The following is a 22,823-nucleotide window of genomic DNA, read 5'->3' as shown; positions in this document are numbered from 1 at the left end:
AGCACATGTGTACTGGTACTCACGGTCCTTGGTGGCTGTTGTTCAAGACGAGGATATTGGGCAACCCATGCATGAGTTGCTGTGCTCAACCTGTGAGTGCTCCGAGTCACTGCTGGTTGTTCGTTTCTCAAAATCTTCACGAGTTGCAGACGCAGTGCGAATGTATCTGTTGGTTGTCCCGCATTGCTCGGTGGCAGATCGATCTGTCAATTACTAGGTGAAGTGATGGCGCATGTACAGTGTCGGGATTCTGGCCGGTGTTAGTATTGCAAGTCTGGGTACCCTCGGCAGGCTCGGCAAAGTCAGCCACTGATATTAATATTAATGCTACCTTCGGCACAGGAAGCCAAAGGAGTACAAAGCTTGTATAAAGCACGACTTCGTGACCTGTCTAATGAGGCAAGCCGTCGATTACACTGTAAGGCTACTTCAAAGCTGACCAATGATTCTATTTTCATGTCTAACTACCTCACTAAAGCACATCTACTTCAAGTGCTCAAACCCTTAGTCTTTACGCAGTGCTAGTATCTAGCTAAGGTGTATCCCTAAAGCCCATCAAGTACTGCATAATCTGGAAGGCAGGCTGAAATCATTGGTTCCTGCGTTAGGACGTACGTGCACGTCAGCATTGCCGACTCACCACTGGCGCAAACTGTGGAATCCTACGGAAGACATTAGAAATGAGACCCTGCGCAATGCGGTGAACTCACATGTGTCCACTCAAGGCTACTTCGTAATAAGTGAGTCCTCGCTCCGAGTGCATAGTGCCATAGGCACCCACACCATCGACAATGAAGCTGTCGTTAGCAATAGGTGTCTGGAATCCTTGCAAACCATTCCCTGAGAATATAATGAGTGATTAGTAGCGTGCATCAAACATTATGAGTCACGCACAGGTCATGCTACAGATGATTCCTATTGATGAAAGTAATACAGTTAGAGTCAAGAACGCACTTACTTTTGGATGGCAATTCTGGTTCTAAATCATCGAACCGTGCGTCAGGATATACAAAGATTAAGGGTCGAAAACAAAGCCATACCCATCAGCAATGAGAGCGAAGTCGGCGAGACCGTGCACAATGACAGTCCGCTGGTTCTTTTTGATAACATTAGGTAACACAGTAAAGGCAGGAGGCAAACTGCTGTCGTTGTTGGGGAAGACATTGTTAGAGCATTCAGCCCATCTGGTATTCACGGGCGCATGGATAGCTTCCTTGACATCCGTTCTATTAAAGTAGATCGGAGACTGCGTCTGTGGGAATGACCCTCTAAGTCTGCGTCAGCCGAATTCCATGAGTCAATAACCGAATGGCCTACGGGAAACCTAAGACATCCCATAGAATCGGATACTTGCGTGGAGAAGAAGTCAATATAGTACTCATTGACATCCATTTCGACTCACAGTATCCCAGATGCGAAAGACATTGAAAGCGGGGTTGATAATCAATGCATTATAGAAAATGTCGTCCCAGACATCACAGCCCTCGGCAAACTCGACAGAGTCTCCAGGCAGGGGAAGAAGACCTGTTGGAGGGTATGTGACGTACTTATCCATGTAGCCAGTGTAATTGCACGTCGTGGCCTTCTCGTTGAGGTAGTCCGTGTACGTTTGACTAAATATCAATCGGTCAGTGACCTGCAACTAGATCCGAGTGAAATGAACAGACTTGAAAGAAAAGAGACCAGCGTATTTGTTCACGAAGTCGACTGCAGGGATCTCCTCTTGCACCACATTCCACGAGATTGAAGCTGAGGAGTTTCATGTATAAGCACTTGGGAAGAGACACAGCAAGTCAAAATGCTACTTACGATCACTGATCCATATTCCCTGCAATGAGAGGTCTAATTGAGTGGGGTTCTCGTAGATATAGTTGGCGATATCTTCATAGGTCTTTAAGTCCCGTTCAAAGAAAATGACTTCTGACTCACAAGGCACGTATGTTCCAGCGTACTGAATGCGGTCAATACGACGTTTACCGGACTCTCTGAGAACTCACACTTTCACCCGTCAGATACAGCTTTTTGCCTTGGAGCTCCGAAAAGACCTCAAGGAACTGCTGCAAGAAGCCGACGAGTTGAATAGCAACATCGTCCTCGTTCTGTGCGTCTGGGATACCTTGGGAAAATCCGGTTCCAACAGGTTGCTCCACCCAAAGGACAGAGGATAGGTTGGTCCAGCTCTGTTGATTCACCGTCGGTTTGGCCTGACCCCAAGCCCAACTGAAAGGCTTCAAACATTTCAGTTATAGATGAGTCTTGTCGTCGACAAGGAGGCTTACCCCATTCTCTTGCAGCAAACCTTCGAGGGAGGAGCAGCCAGGGCCACCGTTTGTCCTTCAGGTAAAAGATATTATCTCAACGTGAATGTTGGTGTACACTAACGCACCAAAAGATTAAATCATCAAGACTCCCTTCGGGGCCGGGAGGAAAAAACCAGAAATAGAGCTGATGTCCTTAATTTCAGCAAAGGACATGCATGGCTACCGATGTACACACCTGACGAGTCTCATTAGGGCTGTTGCTGATGGGTAGAAGACCTGCCCAGCTAGGACCGACGTCGAAGTCAACGAGAGGAAGGGATGTGCCATCGACATAAAAATCTGGACGAAGATAGATCAGACTTATTCTACCTGTAGCACTTCATTCACCTGAGGCCTTTGGATTCGTGAATGTGATATTCTGAGCACCACTGCGCTTGACGCTCTGACTTTGAGAGCCGTTAGTCTGCCAACGCTTTGCTGCCTCCAGTTGGTGTTCACCAATCTCGTACTTGGTCATCCTACGAGCGTTAGCGGTGACCACTGCAAGCAGAGCCGCAAATACGGCGAGAAGATGCATCGATGTTGAGCAAGCCGACTTGAATTTGTGAGGGGGAAATAGGGAGTCGTCTGGTATCGTACATGGGACATCTATTTAGAATATCGGTATTCTTCTGTGGATGATCATGGCGGCCCATCATGATTCTGGCAGTTAATGTCGGGGGCTTAGGGTCAGAGTTCATCCCCGCGAATCTGGAGTTCTGCCAAGTTTTGCCCACAGTAAAATTCATATTCTTCAAGTCGCGCAGCCATACGTGGCCCATCGGATAAGCAACTTCAATAGCCGATTGATCGTGGTCAGTACACGTACTATACCTGATTCTTTACTCACGGTACTTGCTGGTTCAACCTGGTTGCTGTCACGACTGGCCGTGGAGACTTATCCAGGTTCGCCCCCATTGTTTCCAAGGGCAAGAAAACTGTCTAACTCCACTACTGAAATAGCAGTCGAGGTAAGGCGCAAATCGAAGTGAAGGAAGGTATGCAGCGCCCGACGGGGTCCGTCAATGAGCTATTTGGCTCCGAGAAGCATCTCAGCTGCAGACCGGTAGTCATGCATTCATAGACCACCCATTGAAGGTTCCATAATTGCGCGGTATTATCGTATGACGTGTTTGCTAGGATGCAACCATTCGCGAATACAACCATAAGTCTATTTCGAACCTCACTTTCAGTACGGCGTCTGCGATTGATTGAACAACTCGATCCTTTGTGAGAGTGAGGGTCCTGGCAGACCAGAGTGCTAAGCGCTTACTTAAGTTTGAAATGGGCGAGGCGGTGCACACTAAGACTAAGAGCCAGCCATACGAGTTCTAGAACTGAAACTCAGCATTGCATACGGAGGTCAAAAAAGATCGACATACCGTTGGGATGGTCAAACAGCCGATGTCGGAGCAAGAAACAGCAACAAGGCTAGTATGTGCAAAGGGATGTTAGGAGCGCGCAGGATCAAGAGAACACGGAAATTAGTCGATAGGACATGGAAACTCTGAAGCGAAGTTCAAATGATAAATGACCGGCAGAAGCCACGTTGACAGCTAAGGGGTCACTGCATCCGTATCCATATGTGTTGGGACATGTTCGCTATAACAGCATGATTAGGATTGAGTAAATGATCGTATGAAATTAATGGGCATCGTGGCACTTACCATCAAAAGACTGGCGCTGCCTCGTGGAATCCATGCTTGCGGTGCATGCAAGACTCACCTTCATTGTTGGCTGGCTACCATTGAAGAACCAGCAGAACAACCGGTGAGTACTGTGCAACTGTTCCCGTAGTTTTCAATCATGAACAGTGTCAGAACCAGAATAAACCATACGGGCAGCTTACGGTAACGAACTATGCCCCCGCTTGCGATTCAGATGCCGACCATTGAGGAAAATACGTCTTCTGTGTCTGAACCCCCTGCAATGCCAGCCACTGAGGAAATTCAAACCACAGCGCAACCCGGGAAACCAGCTCCAAAGTACCGATTCAAGGGCCACGAAAATCAAATTTTGGATTTCGTCTTCTTGCGCGACAACGTCCACATCGTGAGTGGGTCGTTGGATGGCAGAATGCGCAAGTGGAACTGCGACACAGGACTTCCTGTTGGGAAACCATGGTCAGGCGAGGGCGGAATAATACATGCACTGGCTCTTTCACCGGACGGGAAGACAATTGCATGCGGGAGGGACGACGGAAGCGTTCAGCGGTGGAACACCGAAGGAGAGATGATTGAAGGCATTTGGACAGGTCATAAAGAGTTGGTACGGTCGCTGTCGTGGTCTCCCAATGGAAATCATATTGCAAGCGGATCCGACGATGGAACAATCCTGATTCGAAAAGTACTTGAAAGCGGAGAAATCGAGGTAGGCCCGATCAAAACGAAGCAGGATGGTGTGCTTGCACTTGCATATTCACCTTCGGGCGACAAAATCGCATCAGGCGGGAAGAACCAGATGATTTGCATTTGGGACTCGAAGACAGGCGAGCTCGTCGTCGAGCCCATCGGAGACCTTGGGCACTATGTGTGGTCTGTGGTGTGGTCGTTGGACGGCACCAAGTTGTATGCCGCTTTGGGACATTTCGCACGCGCTTTCGACAGTAGTTCAGGCACAGAACTTTGTAGCTTCGAGCACACTCATCCGCTGATTTCCGTTGCGCTTTCACCCAAACACAATGTGCTAGCATGCGTGGGCATAGGAAATATTGCACGACTATGGGATACAAAGTCCCGTCAGCCTCTCGGTCAGCCATTTAATCAAGAGGACGGAATCGCTTTGTGTGTGGCATTCTCCCCGGATGGCAAATATGTAGCATATGGAGGAACGAACAACACAGTCACTTTGTGGGTGGTAAAAGAGATAGTTCCAGAGATTACAGTACGTGCTTTCACAACCATACTTCTAAGTAACAAGCTACACAGCAGGAAACTCGTCTCTAGTCGCCACCACCGTCTTGCCTCGAAGTCAGTACTCTTGCATTTGACTGACTACCTTCATTCTCTTGCTCATAGAAATATCACAGGTCGACGCTACAAATCCTTTGGCACAATCAGAGAGTGATGATTATGGCGATTTTTTTCAGGTGAGCTTCGTGTTTCGTCAAGCAGACGGCACAAGTATTGATGATGAGCATTCGAAGTCTTATCTTCCTTCGGCACCACCTGGCCCATCTCATCGTTCCCAGAATACTCAATCATCCTCCGCTCGCCGCTTTTGGAACATCCCCATCCCCTTTCGACATGGTCCGACAGCAAGTGAGTCCATTGCGCTGCAGCAACACCCCAAACACAGTTTCTTCGGGGGCCGCTCGGGATCACAGCCTGTAACAGTCTCTGCCGTACATGAAATCAAGGTAAGCAATGTACTAGTTGTCCCTCGTTTTGTTGTTGGACTTATATGTAACTGATTTTTCAGAGGCGCTGGATAGCGCGTCCTCCTGTGGAGACTAATGCTCAGGCCGGTCTGTCGTCCTCAACGATAACACACCCTGCAGCGCAGCCAAACTCGACGCCTCAGCCTCCTGAGGCAGGGGCGACAACACAGCAACTTTCTCAGCAAGCTCACGGTTGTTGGGGAAATTTTTGCCTCGCACTCGGGTGCATCCCACGCCGCCCTCTTCCTGTTGTCCCCGCTGCTCAGCCTTCTACCTCGTAATATCACGTTACCAAGTATGTTTCATTTTTTTCCTACATATCAGTCTCGTCAACTCCACTTTTTCGTTTTTAATCACCTTTTATTCTCTACATACATCAGATTTCTTGCTATCGCTCGCGTGCTGCATGCGTGCCTGGCTGATGATCCATTCACAAATGGATTGTATATGCTCTACTCGTACATTCTGAAGTACTTAGTATTAGAAATAATTTGACAATGTTCATATTTACGATAGGGCTCCTGTGTGATCCCCATTGCATCATTACCTGGACCTCCTAGAAATTCACATCGTGATATCGAGAGGACTTATGTAATGTCGATTCCAGAGCATGGTTCCAAACATGATTTCAATTCCACATTAATATTGCTGAGCTAGTTTCGCTGTACCCGCAACGTGTATGCACCTTCTTGCGCCATCATGGATATCAAATACCCTTCTATCTTCTATCAAGACCTTCAATGATATCATGTATTCATAGTTCCCACTCCATCCACAGGAATTACTACCACCTGGGGTCGCGATTAAGCAAACAGCAAAAAAGCACCAAGATTACCGTGCTTCCGAGCCACAGCTCAAGGAAAAGCATCAGGGGATTCACAAGTTACCCAACGACAATGCTGACCTGAGTCCTGGAGAATTGACCTTTGAAGAAGGTGCGGCTTCTCGCTATTCCTTCAACCAAGTTACTCGTCTGACATCATCCGGATACTGCGGGAGGCATGGGTCGTCACCTTGGTGTAATGTCTTGCACTCTCCCTATCGTTGGAAATATTATCGGCACCGGTATATTCTCAACTCCATCCTCCATCCTCTCCAGTGTGGGCTCAGTCGGCGCTTCTCTCATGCTTTGGGTCCTTGGTTTCTTGCTTAGCTTCTGTGGACTCTTTATATGGCTTGAGTTCGGCACCATGTTTCCTCGAAGTGGCGGAGAGAAGGTATACCTCGAGGCCATCTACAGAAAGCCCAAGTACCTCGCCACAATAGTATTTTCTGCCAATGCTATATTGCTTGGATTCACTGCGAGCAATTGTGTTGTCAGTCATGTCTTTTTTTGTGTGAGTATTCGGTATTGAAACTTAATTGCTCCGTCAAGGTTTTTGCTAGCAAGTATGTATTTTGGATCTTGATGAAACGACTCGACTGATATGATGTAGCATCTTAGTTGCTGCTGGTCGACCCGCAAGTCGCTGGAATGAGCGTGGAATTGCACTTGGAGGTGTGTCTTTTACCTAACTGCCATGTCGCGGTCATTCCATGGCCTCTAGTCATATTCTTCGTAACTCTTCTACACGGATTGATCCCTAAGATTGGCATACTGATCATGAACGTATACAAGCTTTCATTTTTACACTGTCATTATATCTAACATATTTTCAGTTGCTCTCGATGTTCAAGATCGTAATTCTGGTGTTCGTTGTGATCACAAGCTGGGTAGTTCTCTCTGGAAAAACCTGTGTCGTGGATCCGTACTATAATTTTAGAAACACATTTGCGGGGAGCTCCACGAGTAGCAACGACGTGCGTTCAATGATATGTCTAGATGCCCATATGATGATCATGGTCTTCACAGTATGCCACCGCCATATTTAAAGTCCTGTACGCATATTCGGGATGGTCCAACGTGAACTACGTGATGAACGACGTTCGCAATCCAGTGAGGACACTCAAGATCGCAGGCCCGCTCGGTCTTGGTATATGCACCGTTTTGTACTTGCTTGCAAATGTGGCATATTTCTCGGCTGCAACCAAGGTAAGAACTTCTTTGTTATCTCCATCACGAACGAAATACTGAATAGTATCGATAGACGGAGATTGATGAGTCTGGCGTTACTGTCGCTGCCTTGTTCTTCGGGAATGTCTTTGGTTCTGTTGCGAAGCGTGCGCTATCTGTCTTCATTGCCCTCAGGTGAGCTCGACGTCCTGAGTTCGAGGGTTTCTTGACTCATTGTCTTCATGACAGTGCTATTGGAGTGAGTCCTATGTATTTCGTATCACGATCTCTGCTTGATGATGGGACATAGAACGTTATCACTGCGGTAAGTCGAAGGATGCTATGGAGATGTGTAGCTCAAGAACTTTTTATCTAGACTTTTTCTGCGTCACGAGTAAACCAAGGTTCGTCATACCAAGCATCGTAATTATACCTAGCTTATGCTTCAATTACAGAGCTCGCAAAGGAAGGGATACCCTTTCCATTCGGAAACAAATTCTGGGCTTCAAATTGGCCCACTGGGAAGTCCCCACTTCCGGGATTGATAATCCATTTAATACCCTCCGTAAGCGCTACCCCAGAACCAAAATATCAATCTGAGATCGGTTTTCTAGGTTATCGTCATCATCGGCCCTCCCCCAAACATTGCTTATCCCTTCATTTTGGACATTCAAGAATACCCAAAGCAAATTATCAATTTCTTTATTGTCATCGTACGTCTTTGAGCTCTTTTCTCGAGTGTTTCTTATCTCTTGATGCTATCAGGCTTTGTTTTATCTAAGATGGAAGAAGCCAGATGCTGTTCGGCCATTCAAAGGTGAGAAAATATGTCGCTCTTCCTGTGTGGTATCTCAATGCGTATGATGTAGTATGGTGGCCTCTCGCTGTATTCTTCTTAGCTGCTGCTTCCTTCCGTGAGTTACCAATCTACAATTCGAACACTTTCTTTCCCTGACCAAACCTCCACTCAGTCCTCATCGCTCCCTTCCTGAAACCATCCAATGGCGTTGGCGACACCCCACCACTGCCATATTACCTGTACGCTTCTTCCACCAATCCTTATCCACACGTCCCTTATTCATTCCTCGCCTGTCGTATAGGTACTGTCTCGTAGGAATCGCCGTCATGTTCGTAGGCGTGCTGTACTGGGCCGCGTGGCGAATCATGCTGCCTAAGGTATTTGGCTATGAGCTTGTACCGAGGAAGGAGAGGTTAGACGATGGGACTTTTGTTACTGTAGTGAGTGTTGGCTTTTGATTCTGTGTCTCCTGGTTTGGCTCACGGATCTTATTTTTAAGTTTTCGAGTAAAAAGATGCAGTGATTTGGAGGTTGATTGGAAGTGCTGGTAAGTTGGTCTTTGTATCAATTTAGTGTAATGTTGTTGTTGTAGTGATCATGTACTTGACATGCGTAGTTTATCATTCATGTATTCAGGTATAGCACTGCTAGAGTGTAGAACGGACCCTCGGTCAGCTCTACTTTCTGGTCTGTGCCGCCTGAAGTTCTTGCCAACACCTGCGTTTTGAATATCTGACTAGTCAATAATCCCGTTGGAATTATGGTCTCTCATGACATTTTCTGCTTGAATCGATGGATGCAATAATGCTGTTGATGATGAAACTGATAATTGGATGATATGTGCAAGTCTACGCGGCGGAGTACGTGTTCGAATCATGATATGCCAGCACACCACACCACCTACATACGAAGGAAACATGCATATGACGAGACATGCCTAACATACTAGAGTCACTGACCCCAAAGGATTGCAAACAAAGTTTACGCAGTCTTGAGATGCTGCACACCCCGAAGCTCTCTACTAAATGCATAGCACCAGCGCACGATGCAGAGGACTGTCAACAAGCACAACAACGCAACAAGAGCGATGCAACCTTGCAGTAGGTAATGCATGTCTAGCGCTAGCGCATTTGTTGTCACAGTCAGGTTTTCCACGAGCAGCGCCAAAGTTGCGCCAACATCGGAGGAGAGTGTGTCGGTTTTCTGCGTGAGGCGCTCGACAACGACGGTCAGGTCTTCTACGAACAGCGTAAAAGACGCGAGGGTTGTGGTCATGTCTGAGGAGAGGGTGTCTGTCGTCTGCGCGAGGCGCTCGACAGTGGTGATGAGAGAGTTTACGAGGTGCTTCCCGCCCAAGCTGTCTATCACTTGTTGGGCGATTTCGGCATTGAAGACATCGATGATTGCCATTGATTGAGGGTGTTTGTGAACTGGTGGAGGCTAGGACATCAGCATGAATTGTAAGTGAAAACTGTATCACTTGCTCAGTGTGGGGGCCAATTGTGGGTTGATGAATCCAAGTAATTCGAACGCGGCTGGTGGTAGTCAGGAACGTCATTTCTACAGGTTGAAGCCATGCACTTACACTCATGGCCTATGCACCGCCCCTCAGCCTTGACTTGGGTGTGCACTTGAATCCAGATGCTTTTTGCCTGACTGGGATCGACGACACGTGCCTACAAACCCTCACTTATCTTCACTGTGACTTCGAGATGCGGCGCTCACTAATACCCTCGGCGTCAACAAGTGCCTGAGAAAGTTTGAATCTTGATAGTCACATCGTCACATCAGGAATAGCCTAACCTGAAGTTGGACTCCATCCTATACATGCAGAACGCTGGCTTCCATGTACACGAGACACTGATATTAATACTAACACGCACATGACAGGATCAGGTGTTCATCGTGTTGGACACATTTATATACTGAGTCCTTCCCATCATGATATCACACCAGTCCCACAATGCAGCCCACTAAACAAACACTCCCAATCGGCGGTCTCCTCGTCGATGTTTACTCCCACCCAACTTCAATCTCTAGCTCTACAAACCCCATCCACGCACTCTTCTTTCTGCATGGCCGCTTCGACAGCGCACAAGATCAATATATAGTCGATACCATTAAAGTCATTTTTGATGAGAGTTATGGATCGGGTGTGGGAGAGAGGAAGAAAGATCTTATCGTCATTGCTTTTGTGAGTCACTTTTTGCTTCGTCTTCTTAGGGAAGAAAAGGTTGATAGTGTGTGGGGGAAAAGGATCACAGGAACCACGGGACGAGACTCGTGAACCAGCAGCGGAATTTCGCGTGGAGCAAAGAACCGGCTGAGAATAATGATCAGCATGCGTACGTTGCTGTTCATTCATAACATGACAACGTCCCTTCATTTGAATACAGGGTAGACATGTATACCATCCAAAGTATGTCCAGGTCACAACCAGTACTAAACATGAGTCGTAAATCTGACCCCACTCAAAGCTGGTACAGCACAAGACGTGTCCTTCTTAATCGACCACATTCCTTCCTCCCTCTATCCCTCGGGTGAGCGAACGATTGTGGAATGGGGTATGGGCGGTGTGAGTCTTGGAGGACATTCGACGTGGATTGCGCTTTCTAGAGGTACGTATCCAGCTCATCTAGCAACTTCATCCACACTCACAATCCCTTAGAACCCCGCCTCACCCTCGGAATCCCCATAATCGGCTGCCCCGACTACATGAAACTAATCTCTCGACGTGCCCAATCCTCAAACATCCCCCTCTCCCCACCTTACTTCCCCACTTCCTTTATGACTTACGTAGAAAGGCACGACCCTGCACAACTGGCGTACCGCGCGAAGGACGCTTCCAACCCGTTTTTAGGGAAGAAGGTGTTGGTGCTTTCGGGGAAGGAGGATAAACTTGTGCCATGGGTGGCGTCGGCTGAGTTTGTGGAGGGTCTTGAAGTTGGAGAGGAGGGTGTGAAGAGGGTGGTGGTGGAGGAGGGGGCAGGGCATGAGTGTACGAGTGGGATGCGGAGGGAGGCTGGGTTATTTGTGCGGGAGTGGTTGAGGTTGTGAACTGGTGTTGTTTTCATTTTTGAGACGAGAGTTTTATTGAAGGATGTATTATGATTCAGAATATGTTTGTTATCTTGAAGCAAGCTATGACCTTGAATAGTGTCTCTTATCACTTCCCATGCATGATGCCATACTGTCCATGTCGAAAGCGCGACTGCCGACGAGTTGAGAAGACCCTCTAGAAACTTTGCCGACAACGATGAGGGTAGGAAGCGCTCTTCCAGTATCTCTGGGGTTGTACTAGCGAAGGGACCACAGCAACATTGGAGCGGGGCGCTCTGGCAGGACAGGACGGGAGTGGCAGGGGTCCTGGCGCGGTGGCAGGAGCCCTGGCTCGTAGTCGGTAGTCCACGCGTGTCGTAGCCTGTCCTCGATAGATAGAGCCGTAGCCTCCCGCTATAGAGGTTTGGCCTTGGTTCCCCTTGCAGTCCGTGCCCGTTCCAACATACATCGACGCAATAGAGTTCTACCCTAGAACTTTATTGTGTCGATGTACATCTGCAGTGCTGCTAATCACGCGAGCGTTGATGAAATGAGTACCGTCTTCGGGTGCCAGAGAGAGGCACAAAGCCATCCATCTTCCAAAACCGTTTTCTCGCCTCCAAAGTGTAAGGAGTAGAATTTTGGATGCCTACTACGCCGTGAAAAGAGCACGCAGAGGCCATGACGATGGTAGACGTGACAAGGAGAAAACTTAGGAGAGAAAGAGGCGGCTGAGATCGAAAAGGAGAGAATAGGAGACATAAAGATCGGGAGCAGGGGCTAGAGCACAGGTGGCGCTCAGGTGGAAATTGGTTCCGCGGGATCGATCGATATGTTAGATAAAGTTTCAAGTATGTGTCCCCACTAGTCATCCTAAGATCCACGCGTGTTCTGTATGCAAATCCGCTGCCGCCTCTCTTAGTCTGGTGATCACAGCATGCTCTGTAGTTGCGGTAGCTGCAAGTCCTAGAAGTCGGGCGTTAGACCAGCTGATCGAGACTCCATATGTCATCGAATGATGATCAAATCAATCTAATAACACATGGCATCTCGAGCTGATGCTGCCACTCTCGAAGACAACCATAAATGCGAGGAAATAGAACTACTCACCTTTCCCCATGACCTGGGTCGCGACAGTCCTTTCTCCTCTTGTCCAGTATGTGTTTTTGTTGTCAATGTATCAAGTTTTGTTCAACCGGGGTGGACTTACTTGCGCTCCTCGGCTTTTTGAGCCTCTTGGCGCCGAAGAAGCAGACTAAATGTGATAATGCCACCCCGGACCCGGCAGGTACTGAGGAGCAAACGGGATAGAATGCTAGCAACACCTGCAGAGCAGGGCCAACGATCCACGCCCGAGCCACCACTAGGTCCCGACCTGGATAAGAGCGACCACCGATGCCCTGAAAAGGACGTGATGTCAGCGGCGGGCTAGAAGATCAAAGTGGAATGTACCCTCTCATCTCGCCCTCGAACTTACGAGCTGCGAGAGTTGCGTGGACCGGGGTGCCTAGACCATGGTGCGGGCCGGTACAACCGAACGAGGTAGTGAGTTCAGACTGTGTCGATACCTGCACCTGATCGCCGTGAGCCTTTCCCAAACCTGAAAATGACGCAATAGATGTCATTGTGCAAGGAATTGTTCTAGTAAAATCGTATACTGCTCCTGATATAGAATGACGTGCCAAAAACCATGGAAAGCTCGTCATGGAGGCCTTGAATCATTTGTAGAACACTGCAAGATGAGCCAGCATCAGAAGCACCGATATTATGGACTGAAGTCTCACCTAAAAGTCCTTCTTGCTCCCAACCGTGGCATGGCCTGGCGAGAGTCCACACCAATTTTAACTTCAGTACAATTCTATATGATGGCACGCACACATCATGTGCAATACACAAAATGCATTAGAAGTCGGATGGTCTCCTAACGGACCCTGGTATGCTCCAATATTGGTGACTATCATGCCTGCGTCTTGAACCGTCTGAGGAAAAAAGTATGTGACGACGAGAATAGCCTGTTTCGTTTGCGCTAGTACAGCACCATCGACCTGACGGCTGTGAGCGTGTACCATGGAAAGACATCGTGGAGACCCACTTATTTCTTGCCCTGAACCACAATAAGAGACGAATCATCCCCGTAGGCATCCGACGATAGGAAGAAGTATTTCTGATTAGCGACACGGAAGCCAGAGGCCTGAACAGCAGCTTTGTTCGTGAACGCAGCAGCTTCCGCTCTTCTGATGAGATTCATGCAATAAATTACCGTGATCCCTGATGATTTAGATCGCGGCCTGAGTTACTACAGTGCCGACGAGGTTGTTGTCTACGTATGCTGTGGATGCATAAGACAAAAAGCTTGCTTTGCCATGCAGTTCAACTTGACTTGCTAGGACATATCACGAAGGACTGAAATCAAGACAGTAGAAAAGGTCGCGCGTATTGAAACTGAGAGACAAGAAAGAGTCTGGCGCAGCAACCATGATATCGGCGTTGGAAAGCAGGCCGCAGATATCAAAGTGCGGAGTTCCCTAATAAGCAAGTGGACCACCGGATCAATCCGCGACGGATACTTCTCTCGAGAGAACCACCGTCCTGTTTGGGGTGTGACAGTTCGGCGAACGCCGTCCCAGAGATGCTGACTTAAGCACGGACGGTCTTGTCAGTTGCCTGCTGAGCGCTGAGGCTCGAAAGTGAGTATAGCGTTTGCAATGCTGACGTGCCCGTCCCCCAGATCCCATTGCTCGCTGCCAAGCACGTCGTGGAGCACGTACTTTCCTCCATCATTGATGATACAGTGCTCCAGCAGCCCAACCCCTTCAGCTCACTCATCACTCTCTCGAACGGTTCCAGCTCGGCTGCAGACCCGAGCACCCCTGATGCACTAGCACCGGCTGAACTCAACGAGGCCAGTTCTTTCACCATCATCTTTGGTGTTTCAGCTTTCGTCGTTCTCGCTGGAACATATCCCTGGTGGAGATCCTGCATTGCACGAGCCTTCCTTGGCAACAGTGACGAAAGAGGCATCAACAACGTCCCCAGCTTTGTGAAAATGAACACCACCAGCACTTCTGGATCGTGTCCCACCTCAGATGGTAACGGTAATGAGGCATTTTGGAATGCTGATGCTGGTACTCATGACTGAGTGCCAGGTGCGCTTCAACTTAGTGAAACTCAAGGCAGCCCTCGGAGCAACTGTCTGTCAGTCTCCTCTGACGAGCAGTCCCTTCCCTTTCCACTGCGATTCAGGCAGGACGGAGGGCCATCAGTTCAATACCTCCACATGTAAGTTTCAATGTGTCGCTCGCCTGCCTCCTTGTGACACTCATAATGGTACCACAGCTATAACATGACTGCGAAAGTGCTGAAGCAACACTGCATCGAATTCAGCCTCTCCCAGACGGGCAACAAGACCGTGCTAGTTGAATGACTGGAGGCATTCAGCCGCAATCCTGAGTCATGGAACAGGTGCGCGACTATTTTGACTTGATTCAACCGGGAGCTGAACTGTTACTGGAGTGCCCACCCAGGTGCCCACAGGTCTCATAAGGGACCTCGAGTGAGGAGGCCTGTAGACAAGCCCAGGATGAGCCGTACCAAAAAGTCTACGCAGCGCCGCGCACAGCTCATTCCAGGCACCAATGCTATCAATGGAACTGTGACTGTCACTGATCGATCAAAGGACATGCTGTAGAGACTCGTGCGTCTCATGGTCTGATATGGCACTTTACACTAGGAAGTACATAGCACGAACTTGTAGCGTCACTCTGTGCACTACCCACAGCTATCTCTATATGACGCGCAGCTTTCCCGCGCAATGCGGGCACCATTCCCACACTTCGCGATGTATACACGCGCGCGCGTTCCTGCGCTTGCGCGCCCTATGGCGCCAGCCATCCAGAAGCATCCATCCACTGTCCACCAAGCTCCCTAGTGCGTATATTTTTATTTCTCTCATTGCATATTATTCCATCTTTATTTTTATCATGGACTCTCACATATATATATTTTTACATACCTACTCGGTAGCGCTTTGGCTCCGCATGACCGTGCTATATAAGTGCCAGCAGTACATACTATTACTTACCTTACTTTACCTCCCATTTACTTATTACTACTCACTTACTACTTAGGAGAACATAGTAGAAACCTATTCCTTTAGATCTCGCGCTCTCACATCTCTTGCATCATATTATCACTTAAGTCTAGTCTATCTATCATTCCGCATACGCGCGCGCGCTTTCCCACGCTTCGCGCTAATACGCGCGCGTGTTCCCGCGCCTTGCGCGCACCTGCGCTTTCTCGCGCTTCGCTGAAGCGCGTACCTCTAGATCTTTGCAGCGCTCGCTTCCCCTAGGGTCGAACGCACTTGTCTCCTCAAGTAACGCAGACTAGGCAACGCACGACCTCACAACTTTTTATAGATACTGTCAGGAGCATCATTTGTTCCACTCAGTATTGTTGTTTCTACAACGCGCACCTCAGCTGAGGTTGCTGCACTGTTACCATGGGTGAGCCACTGTTTCTTTCCTCTTCTTTTTTTGATTCGTCTCTGTCATGTTGGACTGGTTGACCATTGGCCTGACAGGCACATGCAGAAGTTATGAGTTAATGAAGAAGATACTGTTTTGTGATAAGACAATGACCCTAAGTATACCTCTAAATAAGCCACCAATAGCTTGCAAACCATGATATTACTATTCTATCATGTTCAACATAGACCCAAGACATCAACCATATTGAATACCCCTGAGAATCACTCAAGAAATTACTTGTAGCATATCAAGATTCACTGTAGGGGCTATTCCAACTATGAGACAGTGTCACAGCAAAGTATGATGGAATCACCAAAGAGAAATACCCAAAATTGATAGAGAATATGTTTAGAAGAGTGGCAGAAGTGATTGGAGCAGAAGGAAACCACACACAGTACTAGAATTATAGAGATTACATTAGTAAAACTCAAAGTCAAAAAAGTGTCCCAATGAGTCATCAAATTAAAATACTCATATCTTCACATAATGTCATTAGTTTCCCACGGTATAGGGAACCGAAATGAAGCTGAGATGCAGACCTTTCCGACATCTCCCTATAGCTTAGTCATATTCCCATGTCTCGACACATGATATAGCAATTACATGAAAAGCTACAAACATTGGGACACTTTTTTGAGCCACTGTAGAAAGGCGCTGGCCCTTGAGAAGGATTTGTGAGTGGGGGGGGGGGGGGGGGTGGAGCACTGAATTCACCAACATGACAATAGTCAAGTATCTCATATCTTCAAATGATGACCCTGCAGAGCCAAGGGACCATTTTTTCAATCCCAACCAGCGTCCAGCTATCAAGTGTCCACAATGTGGCCGAGGCTGCTTATGTGCTTGATTGTAGTAGGGTGACAAGTACTGGTGAACTTTGAAATCACAATAATGGCCTCATTTCCTGTCATACCCAAGACCAAACCAATAGCATTAGTTCATAATACTATACATGTGATGAAAAGCTTCAGAGGAGATACAAGTACAATATGTCAAGCTTTGTATCAAAGGGTGAGATCAATCAATTCACAATCATCCTCGTTGTCACCCGTGAGATCAATTATAATACCATCTGCAAGCACTACTTCATCTTCCTCTTGTGTGAGATCAATAATGCTCACAGGAGAGGCAGCACCCACAGGGACCACACCTGCAGATGATCCATGGACCACATGCGATGTCGACAGTGAACTACTCTATCCATTTGTCAGCATGAACGACGACAATGTTGTTAATAGACATACCTCAAGTTGGGGAACCACGTGCGATGTTGACAATGAACTACTCTATCCATTTGTCAGCATGAACAATGACAGTGTTGTTGATAGACATACCTCAAGTTGGGGAACCACGCACGATGTCGACAATGAACTACTCTATCCATTTGTCAGCATGAACGACAACGGTGTTGTTGATAGACATACCTCAAGTTGGGGAACCACGCACGATGTCGACAATGAACTACTCTATCCATTTGTCAGCATGAACGACAACGGTGTTGTTGATAGACATACCTCAAGTTGGGGAACCACACGCGATGTCGACAATGAACTACTCTATCTATTTGTCAGCATGAACGACGACAGTGTTATTGATAGACATACCTCAATTTGAGGATCACCTGAAGACGACAGGAACATTGTCTGCACCCAACAGTCATAGATTCGGTCAGCAAGCCATACTTGAACATACTTATGCAAGTCATCCTGACAGCCTTCAGCTGACTCTTCAAGTAGCCGGAGTGTGGCTTTCTTAAGTGTATCAGTGGGCACGTCACTGTTATGCCCTGAAATTCCTACAATTGCCTTCTTTGGGCATGATGCACGGTTGAGAAAAACAGCCCTTGTGCAGCCCGAGGCAAGGTCAATCTGCATCAAGTTAGTATATTCAGATAGAGTGACACGGTCCACAGACCTCATTGCTCATAGGTGAGTTATTGGCAAGGTCCTCCAGAAGCTCGTGCAAGATGACAACAGGCCAGACAGTAGTGCGGAAAGTGCTGAGAAGCTTCTTTGAGTCCCAGCCCAGGAGCTGCTGAATAAGAGCTGCAAGCCGAGCGAGGTTAGGTGGGGTTGGAGGTCGCAGTTTGGGCAGCTCAGTGAGTGGAGTCACAGCAGGATGTGCATACAAATTGATGATTCCTGGATTAGGGAAGGAATCAGAAAGTGAGTGAGCGAGGGCTGGATGTGATCGGCCCATTTTGCCAGTTGGATTGCTTGCAAGGTGATATTCAGCAATGTTCTGCCACCGTTGGAGGGACAAGTCCTGGTTACCACTGTGCATGGCACTGTGTAGCATATTATTGTCCATTCAGCGGACCAGACCAAGTGCAGTCTCGCGTCCGCACCCTGGAAGACCATTCTGAGACAGATGTTAGTGGCAATTGATCTCCGCCAAACAGCAGCTCGATGCTTACCTTATCATAATCACCCCCACAGCAAATAGCAATGGTAACAAAAGCATCACCAGTAAGAGAATGGTCGATGTGTTCCTGGATGGTGCTGACAGTATAAATCTTGATGGTGTCGGACAAAAATGTCGAGCTAAGGCAGGAGGACAGGGTCAGGAGGACATGGACGTGGAAGAAGAACACTGACTTTCGAAGGACAGTTTGGGCACCAAATATGAAGATATCACTGTCATCTGTCATGACAGCGTCGATGATACCAGCCCTGTTCATCAAGGCCAGCTGCGCCTCAGCTTCCCCCGCAGCCTGGATATCAGGCTTGAATAACATAAGGATAGAGGACAGAAAATCAAACGCACCACAATCCACTCAGTGTTGAAAGCATCCAAGATGCGCTGCGTTGGCTTCACCATCCAGTGTTCATTCAAAGACACTATATGTCCTCGCTTGACACCAGGCCGCTGATTACCATCATAGCAGAAGATAAGTTGCAGTGGATACTGGGCGAGTCGGGCGAGTCGGAATAGAAATGTTCGTAGGGCAGGATTCTGCCCAGTCTGAGTATGCGCTCGGTGCCACTTGCCTTGTTGGCACTGTTCGAACCATCCACTGGATGGTAGTAGACATTAGTGTTAAATGTGGATGCAGCTGATGTCCAAACGCTGACCTTGCATCAACACCCACCACGTAGGGCAGGTGAGGGGCAGGCCCTATGTAGCAGCCCTGGAGGGCAAGAGAGATGACAGGTATCGTTTTTGCGGCAGGCTCAAGTAACTGTAAAGCCAATGAGGTCCGAAATCGTTTAAGTGGCAGGCACACATACCTCCCACAGGCCATTTATGCCCATGATGATGACAAGTAATCCCTTTGGTTTATTGTTGCGCACTGGTGTATCTAAGCTAGTGCACAGATGTGTGCAGGAACAAGTTAGTGTGCTGCCCCCTAAAAAATGCGCACATGTTTACCTATGTTTGCCTTCAGAGGAGGGATGCGATGTTGGGTGGGACTTTTGCATTGAGCAGTAAAAATTTGCGGCAGAAAGGTCTGATCGGTGAAGGTACAACAATTCAGATGGTGAGTCTGAACAATGTGTTGGGTCTTGCAGAACCTAGCTGCTATTCGACCCTAAAGGGTTTCTGGACCAGGCTCAAGGCTCAGAGTAGAGGAAATATCATAAATACTTGCTGATCTCTCAGACTCTTACTGGTAACTGGTGAAAAGATTGATTGATTATGTAAGCTACAAAAGTGCCAACATAAGGTAAGGTAAAAACAGTCTCTACAAGCCCAGCCAGAAATGAATCCCTACATCGGTTACATTCTTCCATGATCCATTTTGCGGTTGCTTTAGGTAAAGAATCAGATCATTGTGTCATAAGCATTCTGGCAACCTGGACTTACCACCGTTCTACTAGAGGCAGGATTGCCATAGTGGATTTTCGGCATTGGAAGGACACATGTGACTAAGGTAGGGTCGGGGGATACAGTGATCCCAGCGTCTTGCAAGAACAGCGAGGTTTGATACTCTAGCGCCTGTACTAACAGTCACTTAAACACATGAAAAAATGAATGTGTCACTTACAGAGCGTTGGTCGGACGTAATCGGGTTGTTGATGCCAGCGCTGATAAGCGCCAGGCAATCCTGGGGTTCTTGGACGAGTTTGATCATCAAGAATGAGAACTCAAGTGGAGGTTTTCGCGTATAATGTTGATCGTACATCTTCATTGGAAGGACACGCATGAATAAGATAGGGTCGGGAGATAGAGCGATCCCAGCATGTTGCAAGAACAGCAAGCTTTGAGGACATGCGTGACTAAGATAGGGTTGGGGGATACAGTGATCTCAGTGTCTTGCAAGAATGGTGAGTTTTGATAATCTAGCGCCTGTACTAAGAGTCACTTAAACACATGAAAAGACGGATGTGTCACTTACAGAGAGACAGAGTGGCCATGGTAGTGGATTGATGGCGTCGAGAGGACACTGCAGAAGCTGTAGGTTGAGGATCAGATAATGGTGCGCATGCCTTCTGGCATCCTGGACTTACTAAGTTACCACCGGCCTACCAAAAGCAGAATTGCCACCATTGACGCTGTTGAGAGGGCACGCTAGTTGACAGAGATATGATCAGGGTCAACCATGTCTTGCATCAACACAGAATTTAGGACCTACAGACACAACACCGAAATAGACGCCAAACCAGCGAGCACCACAATAGATATATCAGACTTGGGACTGTCTTTAGCGCACGTGCGACTGTCTTTAGCATGCCAGGACGGTCTTTTTCTTTGCCAGATGGTGGATATGAGCGTGGGTCCCTTGGTTTTGGCAGAGAATCCTGCCCATCCCACTAGAGTTTCTTGGGCGAAAAAAGACCCTCCCAAATGGTGTGACATCGCGGACCTATCTTCCGAACCGCATGGAGCCTTTGCTAACTCAATGTGGCAGTAGCAGCTCGATGCCGGCAATGGAGCATTCCTGCAGGTACTACACTAGTCAGCACACATCTTCAAATCCAAACTGTCTCTACTCTCACAAACCGTCTCTCCTTTTGAAAACTCGTGCTCCCATTCGTTTCCAGACCCCATGCCTTCGGTGAGTGGACTACCCATACCCAAACTTCCTCCGCATTTTCTCATGTGCAAGACTCAGACACCCGTGTGGTGTGACGTGAGGGCCATCATGATCACTGCACTGCAATGAACTTGGCACCTGCTGGGCCTTGGGATTCTTCATCGTTTTTGCTGGTGCTGCAACGAGGGCAGTTCAGAAAAGAGATGTTTGGCAGCGTCGGATCTCGTGCCTCGTTGAATTCGTGTGCCTCTAGCTGAGTGCTGAGGGGTGTCCGGTGTCTCTTCTAGCGCCGATCGCGATTTGTCCAAACTTTCGATGGTCACCTGGTCACTGTCCGTCACTGCGTGACCGTCCGTGACTGGACCGTGGTTTTTTGCGCCGGCAGCCATACTTCTAAGATATATGGCCTCATTCATACTCTGGTTCATCACATGACTTTAGTGTGACATTTCACTGAATTCACCTGTAGCTCGCTGTACATGGAGTGTAATTGAAAATGGTTCCATGATTATGTGCATAGAGTATGTGGCAATACACCCATGTAATTTTTACGAGTTTAATTGAGAAAATGAGGAGCGAGTAGGCATTACAGTTATCAAAAAGCTTAAATGTGCAAAATGAGTGACATCAGCGCCACCTGCATACCAAGATGGGTTAGATAGAAATGAAGAAAAAAGAAATTTGGCAAGCATCTTGAATGGTCAACCAACCTCAACATGCCATGGAAGCACCAGTGAATGGAAATGCTCTATACCGCTACCTATGTGTGATTGACTGAAGTAGCGCTGAGCGCTCCACCGCTGATTGTGGCGCTGTTCGATGGTCACAGATGGTCACCAAAGTCACGAGTCACAACAGTGCATCTGCCACCAAAATGCCTACTCCTCCTTTGATTGTCTGAAAATTGAAATTATAAGTAGGGCGTTCTGATACTATAGCAATGCTTGCAAAATCACGGAACAGTCTTCGCTACTTGTACGTTGCTGCAGAGTTATGAGGCAAAGATGTGTTTTTGACCTCTTAGGTCACGTGATGAACCAGAGTATGAACAAGGCCTATCTTATCAAGCGCCCCGGGCCATGGAGGCAGGCTTGTAGTAACAGCTTTCCTCCAGCAATATAGTACTAAGTATTGTTTCAGCAATCATATAAGCACGACGAACAAGAATGAAGGCATGTTGTAATACTAGTCCCATATATAAGCCACTAGTGAGTGGCACTGTGGAAGGCAGAGACACTTCGCTTGTGGGACTTGAAGACAGGTATTGTGTTGAAAAATACGGAGGGGCATCACAGAGGGATGCGGCTATTAGCAGTGTGGCAATGGTGAGGAGATTCCGAGGCTGTACCACGAAATTTGGTTGCATCTTGTGCACACAAGGATCTGGGAGTCTGTTGGATGGAGAAGTGGCATTGCAGTAAGCTATATACATACGTTCAAAGGAGTAACATGGTGATAAGCTGGAGTAGCTGCTAGATACGAAAAACAACAGTATTCATGCAAGATAGACAGTCAGATTCGAGTGCTGGAAAGTACGAACTGGTCAACTTGATGCAATAGGATACATTTTTGAAGCTGCGAATACAAGAGTCAGACACATGTATGCACTGCAGATGTGCATACTGTCGAGGACAGCGGGTATTACCTTGCGGAGCAAGGTCACTTCAATGCGGTGTTTTCTGTGGATTGAAAATAGAGATAAACATATGCATATAAGGAACATGATGCAACCCTGTGCACACAGGTTGAATATATCATCCAAAAATCCGGATCATCCCGTTCTCATGTATTTTTCACTCCAGTGAC

The 22,823-nt window shown here is 47.8% G+C and overlaps 5 protein-coding genes across 5 annotated transcripts; 2 read left to right on the top strand and 3 right to left on the bottom strand.

The window, feature by feature from the left end:
* Nucleotides 1-67: 67 nt before the first annotated feature.
* Nucleotides 68-2,838, bottom strand: F5891DRAFT_1241983 (Alpha/Beta hydrolase protein; the record flags this gene model as incomplete). The annotated part of the gene is made up of 15 exons (XM_041369737.1): nt 68-583; nt 641-662; nt 711-840; nt 895-902; nt 959-979; nt 1,041-1,268; nt 1,318-1,349; nt 1,403-1,613; nt 1,668-1,749; nt 1,810-1,951; nt 1,998-2,228; nt 2,280-2,334; nt 2,387-2,445; nt 2,497-2,600; nt 2,649-2,838. The coding sequence occupies 15 exons, from the start codon at nt 2,836-2,838 to the stop codon at nt 533-535; spliced, it is 1,566 nt and encodes a 521-aa protein (XP_041223132.1). The 3' UTR covers nt 68-532.
* A 1,322-nt stretch (nt 2,839-4,160) lies between these two features.
* On the top strand, nt 4,161-9,129 carry F5891DRAFT_982530 (amino acid permease-domain-containing protein; the record flags this gene model as incomplete). Its single annotated transcript, XM_041377215.1, has 28 exons — nt 4,161-4,352; nt 4,402-4,423; nt 4,648-5,183; nt 5,318-5,388; nt 5,491-5,560; nt 5,581-5,658; nt 5,721-5,956; nt 6,060-6,156; nt 6,196-6,270; nt 6,440-6,614; nt 6,679-7,016; nt 7,055-7,068; nt 7,116-7,177; nt 7,227-7,288; nt 7,339-7,479; nt 7,532-7,711; nt 7,767-7,867; nt 7,922-7,931; nt 7,983-7,997; nt 8,049-8,076; nt 8,128-8,237; nt 8,287-8,385; nt 8,438-8,489; nt 8,542-8,586; nt 8,644-8,710; nt 8,773-8,911; nt 9,002-9,018; nt 9,108-9,129. 28 exons carry the CDS (start codon nt 4,161-4,163, stop codon nt 9,127-9,129), a joined length of 3,054 nt encoding a protein of 1,017 aa, XP_041223131.1.
* Nucleotides 9,130-10,150: 1,021 nt separating this feature from the next.
* On the top strand, nt 10,151-11,891 carry F5891DRAFT_1174605 (uncharacterized protein; the record flags this gene model as incomplete). Its single annotated transcript, XM_041365672.1, has 6 exons — nt 10,151-10,665; nt 10,713-10,816; nt 10,868-10,890; nt 10,949-11,089; nt 11,140-11,521; nt 11,678-11,891. Exons 1-6 carry the CDS (start codon nt 10,435-10,437, stop codon nt 11,889-11,891), a joined length of 1,095 nt encoding a protein of 364 aa, XP_041223130.1. The 5' UTR covers nt 10,151-10,434.
* Nucleotides 11,892-11,927: 36 nt separating this feature from the next.
* Nucleotides 11,928-15,401, bottom strand: F5891DRAFT_1174604 (uncharacterized protein; the record flags this gene model as incomplete). The annotated part of the gene is made up of 9 exons (XM_041365671.1): nt 11,928-12,509; nt 12,621-12,658; nt 12,721-12,910; nt 12,988-13,110; nt 13,169-13,242; nt 13,295-13,368; nt 13,808-13,893; nt 14,279-14,632; nt 15,287-15,401. 9 exons carry the CDS (start codon nt 15,399-15,401, stop codon nt 12,379-12,381), a joined length of 1,185 nt encoding a protein of 394 aa, XP_041223129.1. The 3' UTR covers nt 11,928-12,378.
* Nucleotides 15,402-17,043: 1,642 nt separating this feature from the next.
* Nucleotides 17,044-20,839, bottom strand: F5891DRAFT_1191747 (uncharacterized protein; the record flags this gene model as incomplete). Its single annotated transcript, XM_041367499.1, has 20 exons — nt 17,044-17,235; nt 17,284-17,325; nt 17,374-17,415; nt 17,464-17,505; nt 17,554-17,595; nt 17,644-17,790; nt 17,839-17,907; nt 17,954-18,326; nt 18,387-18,400; nt 18,456-18,582; nt 18,637-18,752; nt 18,806-19,055; nt 19,114-19,220; nt 19,270-19,340; nt 19,412-19,490; nt 19,847-19,978; nt 20,028-20,259; nt 20,379-20,435; nt 20,491-20,535; nt 20,616-20,839. 20 exons carry the CDS (start codon nt 20,837-20,839, stop codon nt 17,044-17,046), a joined length of 2,403 nt encoding a protein of 800 aa, XP_041223128.1.
* Nucleotides 20,840-22,823: the final 1,984 nt, after the last annotated feature.

Source organism: Suillus fuscotomentosus (genome assembly GCF_016647785.1).
Source record: "Suillus fuscotomentosus strain FC203 chromosome Unknown F5891scaffold_45, whole genome shotgun sequence".
Taxonomy (NCBI): domain Eukaryota; kingdom Fungi; phylum Basidiomycota; class Agaricomycetes; order Boletales; family Suillaceae; genus Suillus; species Suillus fuscotomentosus.
This window is presented reverse-complemented; position numbering and strand designations above follow the sequence as displayed.